The 14,907-nt window shown below is 47.5% G+C and overlaps 1 protein-coding gene and 1 long non-coding RNA gene across 7 annotated transcripts in view; one reads left to right on the top strand and one right to left on the bottom strand.

Annotated features, from left to right (window-relative positions):
- The window catches only part of LOC110516214 (ornithine aminotransferase, mitochondrial-like), a 37,993-nt gene that overhangs the window by 19,991 nt on the left and 3,095 nt on the right, over positions 1-14,907 (bottom strand). Inside the window, exons 2-7 of one of the 2 annotated variants that reach the window (XM_036972607.1) lie at positions 5,766-6,000; positions 4,516-4,740; positions 2,567-2,662; positions 2,096-2,223; positions 649-771; positions 37-165 (exon numbers count right to left, since the gene is read on the bottom strand). In XM_036972607.1, coding sequence (XP_036828502.1) covers positions 37-165; positions 649-771; positions 2,096-2,223; positions 2,567-2,662; positions 4,516-4,740; positions 5,766-5,970 — 906 coding nt within the window. In that variant the 5' untranslated portion in view covers positions 5,971-6,000. Of the gene's footprint in view, positions 1-36; positions 166-648; positions 772-2,095; positions 2,224-2,566; positions 2,663-3,722; positions 3,735-4,515; positions 4,741-5,765; positions 6,001-14,907 lie in introns of those variants that run through there. The other variant, XM_036972608.1, reaches the window with a different exon arrangement.
- LOC118947672 lies at positions 1,023-2,074 on the top strand. Of its 5 annotated transcripts, none has more exons than XR_005041878.1 (7): positions 1,023-1,211; positions 1,325-1,437; positions 1,515-1,593; positions 1,628-1,679; positions 1,732-1,828; positions 1,865-1,916; positions 2,021-2,074. It is a non-coding gene; the product is annotated as an uncharacterized LOC118947672 (long non-coding RNA). The 5 variants fall into 5 exon arrangements; XR_005041877.1 differs by having other exon boundaries at positions 1,865-1,932; positions 1,969-2,064; XR_005041875.1 differs by having other exon boundaries at positions 1,865-2,068.

Here is a 14,907-nt window from a genome sequence, read left to right on the forward strand (position 1 = left end):
CGGGGAACGTAGTGTAACAGTGTTGTGTTTACTCACAGGGTAGACGCCTCCTGACAGAGCCTTTCCCAGGATCACGATGTCAGGACGTACTTCCTCATGGTCCACGGCCAGTCGTCTGCCCGTACGGGCCAGTCCAGTCTGCACCTCGTCGGCTATGAACAGCACCTAAACATGGGAACAGAGAGGTATCAGTAGAGTCTGTGTCTGACTGGGCCTCTACATTACAGCCAGCTCATCGGCTATGAACAGCACCTAAACATGGGAACAGAGAGGTATCAGTAGAGTCTATGTCTGATCGGGCCTCTACATTACAGCCAGCTCGTCGGCTATGAACAGCACCTAAACACCATGCAGAAGGAGATATTCAAATCACATTTCATTTATAAAAAGGCCTTTTTTTTTAAATCAACAGTTGCCACAAAAGTGTTTTATTATAACCTGGTCTCTAGACCCAAACACAGGGAAGCACAGTAACAAGGAAAAAGCTATATCAGTATTTATTTATTTATTTTACAACAATAAAACATTGACAAATGGACCAAAAGTGTTGGGGGAAAAAGTGTCCGTTTCCAAAAGACACAAAACAGATCAAACGTTGATTCTCAAGGCCTTTTTTTTTGTGCCGACGCCGAAACTTCTCGTACTCACGTTGTTCCGAGTGCAGAGTTGTCTGACAGTGGCGAGGTATCCGGGGTCAGGGACCACCACCCCAGCCTCTCCCTGGATGGGCTCCACCATGAAGGCTGCTACGTTAGGGTCCTGGAGAGCTTTCTGGGCACAACCATCAGCACACAGTCAGTGATAACAGATCATATCTCATCAATGGATTTTACAGTGGTGGAGACACTCCCTTTGCTGTGTATACTGACGCAATATGGAGGAAAGGCCCATTTTCCCAGACCAAGATTAAGGTTCAGGAAACTGGTCTGTAGAGAGGTAACATTAAGGTTCAGTATTATAGAGGTTCAGGAAACTGGCCTGTAGAGAGGTAACATTAAGGTTCAGGAAACTGGTCTGTAGAGAGGTGACATTAAGGTTCAGGAAACTGGCCTGTAGAGAGGTAACATTAAGGTTCAGGAAACTGGTCTGTAGAGAGGTGACATTAAGGTTCAGGAAACTGGCCTGTAGAGAGGTAACATTAAGGTTCAGTATAATAGAGGAACAGGAAACTGGCCTGTAGAGAGGTAACATTAAGGTTCAGTATTATAGAGGTCCAGGAAACTGGCCTGTAGAGAGGTAATATTAAGGTTCAGTATTATAGAGGAACAGGAAACTGGCCTGTAGAGAGGTAACATTAAGGTTCAGGAAACTGGCCTGTAGAGAGGTTCAGGAAACTGGCCTGTAGAGAGGTAACATTAAGGTTCAGTATTATAGAGGTTCAGGAAACTGGCCTGTAGAGAGGTAACATTAAGGTTCAGGAAACTGGCCTGTAGAGAGGTTCAGGAAACTGGCCTGTAGAGAGGTAATATTAAGGTTCAGTATTATAGAGGAACAGGAAACTGGCCTGTATAGAGGTAACATTAAGGTTCAGTATTATAGAGGAACAGGAAACTGGCCTGTAGAGAGGTAACATTAAGGTTCAGTATTATAGAGGTCCAGGAAACTGGCCTGTAGAGGTAACATTAAGGTTCAGGAAACTGGCCTGTAGAGAGGTAACATTAAGGTTCAGTATTATAGAGGTCCAGGAAACTGGCCTGTAGAGAGGTAATATTAAGGTTCAGTATTATAGAGGTTCAGGAAACTGGCCTGTAGAGAGGTAACATTAAGGTTCAGGAAACTGGCCTGTAGAGAGGTTCAGGAAACTGGCCTGTAGAGAGGTAATATTAAGGTTCAGGAAACTGGCCTGTAGAGAGGTAACATTAAGGTTCAGTATTATAGAGGTTCAGGAAACTGGCCTGTAGAGAGGTAACATCAAGGTTCAGTATTATAGAGGTTCAGAAAACTGGCCTGTAGAGAGGTAACATTAAGGTTCAGGAAACTGGCCTGTAGAGAGGTAACATTAAGGTTCAGTATTATAGAGGTTCAGGAAACTGGCCTGTAGAGAGGTAACATTAAGGTTCAGTATTATAGAGGATGTAGTCATGTCAGCGCGTACCTCCAGAGCAGCGATGTCGTTGTAGGGGATGAGCCCAAAGCCGGGCATGAAGGGCCCGAAGCCCTCGTAACTGCTAGGATCTGTCGAGCTCGAGATGGCTGCCATGGTTCTCCCCCAGAAGTTACCATCTACAGAGGAGAGGTTAGCCACAGTACAGTAGTATCCTTCTTCTATGGTGTTCATCACACAGAGTTCCAATGCATTCTGCCACGTGAGGGAACTAAATGAACTGCAACCCGATTACAGGAATATGGCATTCAAAATAACATTGTAACAAATACAGCTGCAAGCAGCCATGCCGGGGTTCAAGCACTACGGCACCACCGTAACAATGATTGTACTGCACTATAAAAAGGTGTATTTCAGGAATGCACAGCTAGAATAGACAGGGAGGGACAAACGCCCCGTATCTCAGGACATGATGGGAAACCCCCCCCCACCCCAAAAAAAAGGTGCTGTGTATCGACTTACTTGCAAAGATGATTTTGGCCTGATTCTTGGGAACGCCCTTCACAGTGTAGGCCCACTTACGGGCCAGCTTACAGGCCGTCTCTCCTCCCTCTACACCTGGTCCACAAAGAGGGAAAGAACATTAATGTCGCTATACTTTAGAATTGACATGTTGTGTACCACGGACCTCCACCAGCAGATAGACATGTCAGACAGCTAGCTCCATCAGGCCTCCTAACCTGTGTTCATGGGCAGGTCATATCAGGCCTCCTAACCTATCAGGCCTCCTAACCTGTGTTCATGGGCAGGTCATATCAGGCCTCCTAACCTGTGTTCATGGGCAGGTCATATCAGGCCTCCTAACCTGTGTTCATGGGCAGGTCATATCAGGCCTCCTAACCTGTGTTCATGGGCAGGTCATATCAGGCCTCCTAACCTGTGTTCATGGGCAGGTCATATCAGGCCTCCTAACCTGTGTTCACGGGCAGGTCATATCAGGCCTCCTAACCTGTGTTCATGGGCAGGTCATATCAGGTCTCCTAACCTGTGTTCATGGGCAGGTCATATCAGGCCTCCTAACCTGTGTTCATGGGCATGTCATATCAGGCCTCCTAACCTGTGTTGATGGGCAGTACATATCAGGCCTCCTAACCTGTGTTGATGGGCAGTACATATCAGGCCTCCTAACCTGTGTTCATGGGCAGGTCATATCAGGCCTCCTAACCTGTGTTCACGGACAGTACATATCAGGTCTCCTAACCTGTGTCCACGGGCAGGTCATATCAGGCCTCCTAACCTGTGTTCATGGGCAGTACATATCAGGCCTCCTAACCTGTGTTCACGGACAGTATATATCAGGTCTCCTAACCTGTGTTCATGGGCATATCAGGCCTCCTAACCTGTGTTCACGGGCAGTATATATCAGGTCTCCTAACCTGTGTTCATGGGCAGGTCATATCAGGCCTTCTAACCTGTGTTCACGGGCATATCAGGCCTCCTAACCTGTGTCCATGGGCAGGTCATATCAGGCCTCCTAACCTGTGTTCATGGGCAGCAAATATTAGGCCTCCTAACCTGTGTTCACGGGCATATCAGGCCTCCTAACCTGTGTTCACGGGCAGTATATATCAGGCCTCCTAACCTGTGTCCATGGGCAGGTCATATCAGGCCTCCTAACCTGTGTTCATGGGCAGCAAATATTAGGCCTCCTAACCTGTGTTCACGGGCATATCAGGCCTCCTAACCTGTGTTCACGGACAGTATATATCAGGCCTCCTAACCTGTGTTCACGGGCAGTATATATCAGGTCTCCTAACCTGTGTTCATGGGCAGGTCATATCAGGCCTTATAACCTGTGTTCACGGGCATATCAGGCCTCCTAACCTGTGTCCATGGGCAGGTCATATCAGGCCTCCTAACCTGTGTCCATGGGCAGTAGGCCTGTTCATGGGCAGTACATACTGTATCAGGCCTCCTAACCTGTGTTCATGGGCAGTACATACCAGAACTCCTAACCTGTGTTCATGGGCAGTAGGCCTGTTCATGGGCAGGTCATATCAGGCCTCCTAACCTGTGTTTATGGGCAGCAGGCCTGTTCATGGGCAGTACATATCAGGCCTCCTAACCTGTGTTCATGGGCAGGTCATATCAGGCCTCCTAACCTGTGTTCATGGGCATGTCATATCAGGCCTCCTAACCTGTGTTCATGGGCAGGTCATATCAGGCCTCCTAACCTGTGTTCATGGGCAGTAGGCCTGTTCATGGGCAGGTCATATCAGGCCTCCTAACCTGTGTTCATGGGCAGTACATATCAGGCCTCCTAACCTGTGTTCATGGGCAGTAGGCCTGTTCATGGGCAGGTCATATCAGGCCTCCTAACCTGTGTTCATGGGCAGTACTTATCAGGCCTCCTAACCTGTGTTCATGGGCAGTAGGCCTGTTCATGGGCAATACATATCAGGCCTCCTAACCTGTGTTCATGGGCAGTACTTTGTCGTATCCAAACAGGGTGGTGATGTACTGCTCGTAGGCCCCCAGGATGTCGTTGTAGAAGGCCCTGGAGGTCAGGGTGAGCCTGGAGGCCTGGGCGTTCAGAGCAGCGATGATCTTAGGGTGACAGTGGCCCTGGTTCACTGCACTGTAGGCGCTCAGGAAGTCATAGTATCTGTTGCCCTCCACGTCCCACACATACAGACCTGGGGAGGAGATGAGACAGAGCAGAGGGGAGGGGGGGGGGGTTGGGAACAGGTACTGGAAGCAAGCCTTGTCCCAAACCAGAACGGCCAATAGGGCAGGAGCCAGAGGCAGCTTGATATACAGTAGACAGGACACTAGTTAGTCTGTCAGGAGTCTACCAGCAACGTCCCGACGCAGAGTGTACCGGCAACGTCCCGACGCAGAGTCTACCAGCAACGTCCCGACGCAGAGTGTACCGGCAACGTCCCGACGCAGAGTCCACCGGCAACGTCCCGACGCAGAGTCCACCAACAACGTCCCGACGCAGTCTGCCGGCAACGTCCCGACGCAGAACACAGAGTCCACCGGCAACGTCCCGACGCAGAGTCCACCGGCAACGTCCCGACGCAGAGTCTACCGGCAACGTCCCGACGCAGAGTCCACCGACAACGTCCCGACGCAGTCTACCGGCAACGTCCCGACGCAGAGTCCACCGGCAACGTCCCGACGCAGAGTCCACCGGCAACGTCCCGACGCAGAGTCCACCGGCAACGTCCCGACGCAGAGTCCACCGGCAACGTCCCGACGCAGAGTCCCCCGGCAACGTCCCGACGCAGAGTCCACCGGCAACGTCCCGACGCAGAGTCCACCGGCAACGTCCCGACGCAGAGTCCACCGGCAACGTCCCGACGGAGAGTCTACGGCAACGTCCCGACGCATAGTCCACCGGCAACGTCCCGACGCAGAGTCCACCGGCAACGTCCCGACGCAGAGTCCCGACGCAGAGTCCACCGGCAACGTCCCGACGCAGAGTCCACCGGCAACGTCCCGACGGAGAGTCCACCGGCAACGTCCCGACGGAGAGTCCCGACGCAGAGTCTACCGGCAACGTCCCGACGCAGAGTCTACCGGCAACGTCCCGACGCAGAGTCCACCGGCAACGTCCCGACGCAGAGTCCACCGGCAACGTCCCGACGCAGAGTCTACCGGCAACGTCCCGACGCAGAGTCCACCGACAACACAGGATCTCTGTGGGCTCACTCACCCTTTCCTTTCTCCAGCGCCACAGGAAGTGGGTGGTAGTTGTGTGCTCCATACTTCTCCTCTCTGGCATACACCTCCTCAGCGGTGAGCGGTTGGTCCATCTTCAGTTTGGAGGCAGCGGTAGAGGCGGGGCGTGTCCCAGAGTGGACAGCTCTGGTCAGGGCCGGGGCAGCGCTCCTCAGGCTGTGGCTCAGTTTGGAAATCATCTTTGGAATTGGATTAATGTCTTCTACAGTCTGCACAGAGAGAGCGAGACCGAGACACACACAGACAGAGACAGAGACAGAGAGAGGAGACAGACAGAGACGCAGACAGAGACACAGAGCGAGAGAGACACAGAGCGAGAGAGACACAGAGCGAGAGAGACACAGAGAGAGAGAGACACAGAGAGAGAGAGACACAGAGAGAGAGAGACAGAGAGAGAGAGAGAGAGAGAGACAGAGCGAGAGAGACACAGAGAGAGAGACACAGAGCGAGAGAGACACAGAGCGAGAGAGACACAGAGAGAGAGAGAGACACAGAGAGAGAGAGAGACACAGACAGAGAGAGAGACAGACAGAGAGAGAGACAGACAGAGAGAGAGACAGAGAGAGAGACACAGAGAGACAGAGAGGTGTGTTCATTAGACACCAAACAGAAGAAAATGGATTGAAACAAGTAGGTCTGCTACAGTCAACACGGAGGGTTAGGGGAGGGGTTAGGGTTAGGGGAGGGGTTAGGGGAGGGGTTAGGGTTAGGGGAGGGGTTAGGGTTAGGGGAGGGGTTAGGGTTAGGGGAGGGGTTGGGGTTGGGGTTGGGGTTAGGGTTAGGGGAGGGGTTGGGGTTAGGGGAGGGGTTAGGGGAGGGGTTGGGGTTAGGGGAGGGGTTAGGGGAGGGGTTAGGGGAGGGGTTAGGGTTAGGGGTTAGGTTTAGGGTTAGGTTTAGGGTTAGGGTTAGGGGAGGGGGAGGGGTTAGGGTTAGGGCTAGGGTTAGGGTTAGGGGAGGGTTAGGGGGAGGGTTAGGGTTAGGGGTTAGGGGAGGGTTAGGGTTAGGGTTAGGGGAGGGTTAGGGTTAGGGCTAGGGGAGGGTTAGGGGTTAGGGGTTAGGGTTAGGGTTAGGGTTAGGGTTAGGGGAGGGGTTAGGGTTAGGGCTAGGGTTAGGGGGGAGGGGTTAGGGTTAGGGGTTAGGGGTTAGGGGTTAGGGCTAGGGTTAGGGGAGGGATTGAATTTATATTTTGGTTAACAGACGCATACAACCGAATGTACAAATGTGGACCCAGAGGATATCATTTGAAAGTATTCATTAAAACACTCGTTTCCAAAACAATAACAAATATAATGATTAAAAAGAAGAGACAGATTTACAAACAACCAAACAACTATCCTCCCTAACCTTAAAAATCTAATTTTGACCATATATATATATATTGCACATTTTACCTATCATTCACATAGATACACCTGTCCACCAGTAGGGGGCAGAAGAGGCAGTGGAGTGGTTTCTCTTACTTAGACAACCTTGTCCAAATGAAAAGCTATTTAAAGCTATTTCTACTTTTTTCCTTTGCTTCGTCTCCAAGGGGAGGCTATTCCATAGACAAATGCCTGTATGGAAAAACAGGCTCCTCGCAGTACAAGACAAACCCTGGTTCTGGTATTGTAACTGGTGCTGGCTATAGACCATATCAATGTGGGGTTTTTTCTCCATATAACCTGGGGCACGATCATTTAAGATGTCAAACATGTAATGAAGTTTAAGTTGATCCACTCTGGACTCCAAAGGCAACAAGCCCACCTCCCAGAACTCCTGTACCCCTATGTGGGTCCTAGGGGGGGGACATCGTGAATAATGTTATCAGGTACAGTGCCTTGCGAAAGTATTCGGCCCCCTTGAACTTTGTGACCTTTTGCCACATTTCAGGCTTCAAACATAAAGATATAAAACTGTATTTTTTTGTGAAGAATCAACAACAAGTGGGACACAATCATGAAGTGGAACAACATTTATTGGATATTTCAAACTTTTTTAACAAATCAAAAACTGAAAAATTGGGCGTGCAAAATTATTCAGCCCCCTTAAGTTAATACTTTGTAGCGCCACCTTTTGCTGCGATTACAGCTGTAAGTCGCTTGGGGTATGTCTCTATCAGTTTTGCACATCGAGAGACTGAATTTTTTTCCCATTCCACCTTGCAAAACAGCTCGAGCTCAGTGAGGTTGGATGGAGAGCATTTGTGAACAGCAGTTTTCAGTTCTTTCCACAGATTCTCGATTGGATTCAGGTCTGGACTTTGACTTGGCCATTCTAACACCTGGATATGTTTATTTTTGAACCATTCCATTGTAGATTTTGCTTTATGTTTTGGATCATTGTCTTGTTGGAAGACAAATCTCCGTCCCAGTCTCAGGTCGTTTGCAGACTCCATCAGGTTTTCTTCCAGAATGGTCCTGTATTTGGCTCCATCCATCTTCCCATCATTTTTAACCATCTTCCCTGTCCATGCTGAAGAAAAGCAGGCCCAAACCATGATGCTGCCACCACCATGTTTGACAGTGGGGATGGTGTGTTCAGGGTGATGAGCTGTGTTGCTTTTAAGCCAAACATAACGTTTTGCATTGTTGCCAAAAAGTTCAATTTTGGTTTCATCTGACCAGAGCACCTTCTTCCACATGTTTGGTGTGTCTCCCAGGTGGCTTGTGGCAAACTTTAAACAACACTTTTTATGGATATCTTTAAGAAATGGCTTTCTTCTTGCCACTCTTCCATAAAGGCCAGATTTGTGCAATATACGACTGATTGTTGTCCTATGGACAGAGTCTCCCACCTCAGCTGTAGATCTCTGCAGTTCATCCAGAGTGATCATGGGCCTCTTGGCTGCATCTCTGATCAGTCTTCTCCTTGGATGAGCTGAAAGTTTAGAGGGACGGCCAGGTCTTGGTAGATTTGCAGTGGTCTGATACTCCTTCCATTTCAATATTATCGCTTGCACAGTGCTCCTTGGGATGTTTAAAGCTTGGGAAATCTTTTTGTATCCAAATCCGGCTTTAAACTTCTTCACAACAGTATCTCGGCCTGGTGTGTTCCTTGTTCTTCATGATGCTCTCTGCGCTTTTGATGGACCTCTGAGACTATCACAGTGCAGGTGCATTTATACGGAGACTTGATTACACACAGGTGGATTGTATTTATCATCATTAGTCATTGAGGTCAACATTGGATCATTCAGAGATCCTCACTGAACTTCTGGAGAGAGTTTGCTGCACTGAAAGTAAAGGGGCTGAATAATTTTGCACGCCCAATTTTTCAGTTTTTGATTTGTTAAAAAAGTTTGAAATATCCAATAAATGTCGTTCCACTTCATGATTGTGTCCCACTTGTTGTTGATTCTTCACAAAAAAATACAGTTTTATATCTTTATGTTTGAAGCCTGAAATGTGGCAAAAGGTCGCAAAGTTCAAGGGGGCCGAATACTTTCGCAAGGCACTGTATATGCTCATGACCTGGATTCTCTTGTTCAGTTGTTTTGACAGCCCACTATACCAAGCAGAGTAGGCATAATCAAAATGACACCGAATCATGGTTGAGACAAGCAGTTTCTTAACTTTGGATGATAAAATATCTAGTGTTACGATAACAAAAACTTTTCAATTTGTTCTGTCATTTTAGAAATATATATTTTTTTAGGAGCAATCATGTCTCCAATCATGTCTCCAATCATGTCTCCAATCATGTCTCCAATCATGTCTCCAATCATGTCTCCAATCATGTCTCCAGAAAAGAAGGGATTGATCTAGAGACACACCAAGATAAGATACACTTGTTTTCAATTCAATCTCCTTGCCTGCACAGTTCACTTTTATCTTGTCAACCTTTAAGCAATCTGCATTCTGTTCCAAAGAAAATAGACACGTTTTTTCGTAAATATATAGTGACAAATTTGGTTGACTGACAACAATCTCTAAAAACAAAACTACAATTCCTTACTCGGGGTCTCCTCTATGTGAACTGTATCCTTCCCTGATATCAGTATCTGGCTGAATCGTCAGCATAAAGCAACAGTTTGCACTTTACTGCATCTGGTATATCATTAACGTATATAAGAAATTAGAGTGGCCCTAAAATGGATCCCTGCGGTACTCCACGGGATATTTCTTTGGCCTCTGAAAGAACATCTTATCTGTTCTGTTGGTTCTGATAGGTCAGAGAGTGAGACTGGGAACAGCCAGCAGGGAAGTCCTGTATGGCCAAACTTTGGAAAGTTAAATGAGAAGGTGATGAAACGCAAACTTTGGCGAGTTGGAATTGAGCTAGACTGGCAGTACAGGTCCAATGCCGAAAGGGAAGCACCGTGAGACCCAACCCACTGCCAAAAGGGAGGCACAGTGAGACCCGACCCACTGCCAAAAGGGAAGCACTGTGAGACCCAACAGTGCAATGAGGGACGGAGGGAGATTACAGAAACGATTGGAGTTGATATGCAGCAATTGTCAAATGGTGGAGGATGTCTGCTTCAATACCGTAACCTGTTTGGGCTAGGGGGCAGCATTTTCACAATTGGATGAAGAGCGTGCCCAGAGTAAACTGCCTGCCACTCAGTCCCAGTTGCTAATATATGCATATTAGTAGATTTGGATAGAAAACACTCTGAAGTTTCTAAAACTGTCTGAATGATGTCTGTGAGTATAACAGAACTCATATGGCAGGCGAAAACCTGAGAAAAATCCAACCAGGAAGTGGGAAAACTGAGGTTTGTCGTTTTTCAACTCTTGGCCTATCGAATACACAGTGTCTCTTGGGTCATTTTGCTTCCACTAGATGTCAACAGTCTTTAGAACCTTGTTTGAGGCTTCTACTGTGAAGTGGGGCAGAATGAGAGGGGAATGAGTCAGGTGTCTGGCAGAGAGCCACGAGCTCGTGACGCACGGTCATGTGAAAGTTACCTCGCGTTCCATTGCTTTTCTACAGACAAAGGAATTCTCCGGTTGGAACATTATTGAAGATTTATGATGAAAACATTCTAAAGAATGATTTGACCTGGGATTCCTGGGAGTGCATTCGGATGAAGATCATCAAAGGTAAGTGAATATTTATAATGCTATTTCTGACTTCTGTTGACTCTAACATGGCAGATATCTTTTTGGGTTGTGTTGGTCTCTGAGCGCCATACTCAGATTATTGCACAGTTTGCTTTTTCCGTAAAGTTTTTTAAAAATCTGACAAAGAGGTTGCATTAAGGAGAAGTATCTCTTTAATTCTGTGAATAACACTTGTATCGATTATCAATGTTTATTATGAGTATTTCTGTAAATTGACGTGGCTCTGTGCAAATTCACTGGATGTTTTTGGAGGCAAAGCCAAATGTAAACTGAGGTTTTTGGATATAAATATGAACTTGATCGAACAAAACAGACATGTATTGTGTAACATGTTGTCCCGGGAGTGTCATCTGATGAAGAATATCAAAGGTTAGTGATTCATTTTATCTCTATTTCTGCTTTTTGTGACTCCTCTCTTTGGTTGGAAAATCGATGTATGCTTTCTGTGACTAGTTGCTGACCTAACATATATGTAACATATGTGCTGCTTTCGCCGAAAAGCTTTTTTGAAATCGGACACCGTCGTTGGATTAACGAGAATGTTATCTTTAAAATGGTGTCTAATCCTTGTATGTTTGAGAAATTTGAATTATGAGATTTCTGTTGATTGAATTTGGTGCCGTGCAATTTCATTGGCTGTTGGCGCTAGCGGAACCCCGTGCCTAGACAGGATAATGGCATATCTAGAAACAGACTACAACATGCCATGTGGAAAAACCATGAGGACAGCAGTAAGTACCATTGTTGCTGAGTGGGTGGGGACAGCAGTAAGTACCATCGTTACTGAGTGGGTGGAGGACAGCAGTAAGTACCATCGTTGCTGAGTGGGTGGAGGACAGCAGTAAGTACCATCGTTACTGAGTGGGTGGAGGACAGCAGTAAGTACCATCGTTACTGAGTGGGTGGAGGACAGCAGTAAGTACCATCGTTACTGAGTGGGTGGAGGATAGCAGTCCCATTACCATTTGGACTATGAAGTCATTTTAAAAAACATTTAAAACTATTAAAAAAATAATAATATTAAGAATCGTTTTACATTTGTCACATTCCTAGTTCATTAGGCACCAAACAGAAGAAAATGCACTGGAACGTCTGCTACAGTCTACAAAGTTCCCCGTTTCACTCTGTATCAGACGGTTTTATTCCGTTTCGTTCCTAGTGAACACAGCCCACAAGTTAACGATAACAATAGATCAGCCAGGTTCTAGACTAACAGAAAACCTTAAGCAGAAGTCTCACAAGGGCAATGGGACACAGAGCTTCTGGTAGCTGATGTCACAGTGGTCATAAATCAGACCCTGATCGTCAGGGGGTGATATCATAAATCAGACCCTGGTCATCAGGGAGTGAAATCACGAATCAGACCCTGGTCATCAGGGGGTGAAATCATGAATCTGACCCTGGTCTTCAGGGGGTGATATCATAAATCAGACCCTGATCGTCAGGGGGTGAAATCACGAATCAGACCCTGGTCATCAGGGAGTGAAATCACGAATCAGACCCTGGTCATCAGGGGGTGAAATCATGAATCAGACCCTGGTCATCAGGGGGTGAAATCATAAATCAGACCCTGGTCATCAGGGGATGAAATCACAAATCAGACCCTGGTCATCAGGGAGTGAAATCACGAATGAGACCCTGGTCATCAGGGAGTGAAATCACGAATCAGACCATGGTCATCAGGGGGTGAAATCATGAATCAGACCCTGGTCATCAGGGGGTGAAATCACAAATCTGACCCTGGTCATCAGGGGGTGAAATCATAAATCAGACCCTGGTCATCAGGGGGTGAAATCACGAATCTGACCCTGGTCATCAGGGGGTGAAATCATAAATCAGACCCTGGTCATCAGGGGGTGAAATCACAAAACAGACCTTGCCACAAAGGGTGGTGGGGTACAACCTGTCCTCATCCAACCCTGGCCACCAAGGGTGATGGGGTACAACCTGTCCTCATCCAACCCTGGATGGGTGGTGGGGTACAACTTGTCCTCATCCAACCCTGGATGGGTGGTGGGGTACAACCTGTCCTCATCCAACCCTGGCCACAAAGGGTGGTGGGTACAACCTGTCCTCATCCAACCCTGGCCACCAAGGGTGATGGGGTACAACCTGTCCTCATCCAATCCTGGATGGGTGGTGGGGTACAACCTGTCCTCATCCAACCCTGTCCACAAAGGGTGGTGGGGTACAACCTGTCCTCATCCAACCCTGGTCACCAAGGGTGGTGGGGTACAACCTGTCCTCATCCAACCCTGTTCACAAAGGGTGGTGGGGTACAACCTGTACTCATCCAACCCTGGCCACCAAGGGTGGTGGGGTACAACCTGTCCTCATCTAACCCTGGATGGGTGGTGGGGTACAACCTGTCCTCATCCAACCCTGGCCACCAAGGGTGGTGGGGTACAACCTGTCCTCATCCAACCCTGGCCACAAAGGGTGGTGGGGTACATTCTGTGATAATGATATACCAGCCTGGCATCAGTATGTGATCCTCCACTCAGTGTGTATTCAGCGGGCAGGAATGCCGAGTTGCACTTCTCTTTCAAACACAGCGGCACAATAGAAAGACCTGACCTCTGCTAGACCTCTGGATGCCCTGGGTTCACATCAACTAAACCCCGTTCTATTAAATGAACTTGTAAGTGTTCACTTGTTCCTGATCTTTTCTCTCTGATTGTTTCCATAGCAACAGTGCTGCCATGGAAACAACGCAGGGAGTCCCAGGAAGAGTCTAGTGAAAAGATTACAGGCTAGACGGAGTTGGTATGATGCAATAGAAGGGAGAGATAATACACTGCAGTTGAAAGAGAACAGGCAATCACATGGCTGGAGTCTGATTCATTAATCTAGATGAGATGATCAAGTGACACTACACATTTAAATGACCGGCCCACTGGAAAGGCTTTTTAGGGCTGTGTAAATTACACCTCTTTACAGGTGGGCTCTTCATGATATTATCTAAACTTCCTAGCTGAGAAATAGGGCTAAACTTTACCTATGAAAAAACACCAGTTTAACATTTGACCAATTCTAAAGAGCTTGTTGTTCACTAGATTAACGCTTCAGTTCAATTCCAGTTTTTAGTTTTGTTTAAAGATCACATATTTCATAGAATGAACACAGGACACATCAGCAGGACAACTAAATCCACGTGGATTGAACAGTAGGGAGAATGCTAACTCCATAGTGGTGTTGATGGTCTTTAGCCAGAGAGTTAAGTGAGTCAGTCAGGAGTCAAGTCCCTGACCTCACCAAGGTTAATGTCTGTCCCACGAGGGCAATGTTTGATTTGCCAAATTGGTCATGGAAGAAGGTGATAGGTTGAGGTCGGCACCGCCTCCCCAAAACACACCCCCTGTCCAAATTGGTCATGGAAGAAGGTGATAGGTTGCGGTCGGCACCGCCTCCCAAAAAACACACCCCCTGTCCAAATTGGTCATGGAAGAAGGTGATAGGTTGTGGTCGGCACCGCCTCCCAAAAACACACCCCCTGTACATCACAAGCCACAGCTAAATTAAGAACAGGCCCAACTCACAGGCCATGTGACCGACCACCACAAGACCAGAGTTCACGGTCATATTCACTAGGCACCAAAACAGAGAGGGACTCAACTCACTACCTCAACTTGTCCAATAAGGGGGAGAAAAGAAAAAAAAAACTCCCATTTTATTTTTTCCATTGCAAAATGTTTTTTGCTACAGTTAAACACTAATGAATAGGACCGAGAGTTCACCTCCCTCTATCCCTCAGGTCAGCTGACTACCACAGCAGCGTGGCCCAGTTTCTATGCCTCTATATGTTGCTATTATCTATCCTCACAGCTTATGAAAAGCTGTAATTACCAAATCAAATCAGTCTCACCAGAAATGCATTCACTGGCTACTGGCCCAAGGCTCCTTACCCAAGTGCTATAACATGGGAGATATTAATGATTTGATTTATTTCACAAGCTTCCCACAATAATTTGGGTGAATTTTGGCCCATTCCTCCTGACAGAGATGGTGTAACTGAGTCAGGTTTGTAGGCCTCCTTGCTCGCACACGCTTTTTCAGTTCTGCCAACAA

Source organism: Oncorhynchus mykiss, unplaced genomic scaffold, assembly GCF_013265735.2.
Source record: "Oncorhynchus mykiss isolate Arlee unplaced genomic scaffold, USDA_OmykA_1.1 un_scaffold_186, whole genome shotgun sequence".
Taxonomy (NCBI): domain Eukaryota; kingdom Metazoa; phylum Chordata; class Actinopteri; order Salmoniformes; family Salmonidae; genus Oncorhynchus; species Oncorhynchus mykiss.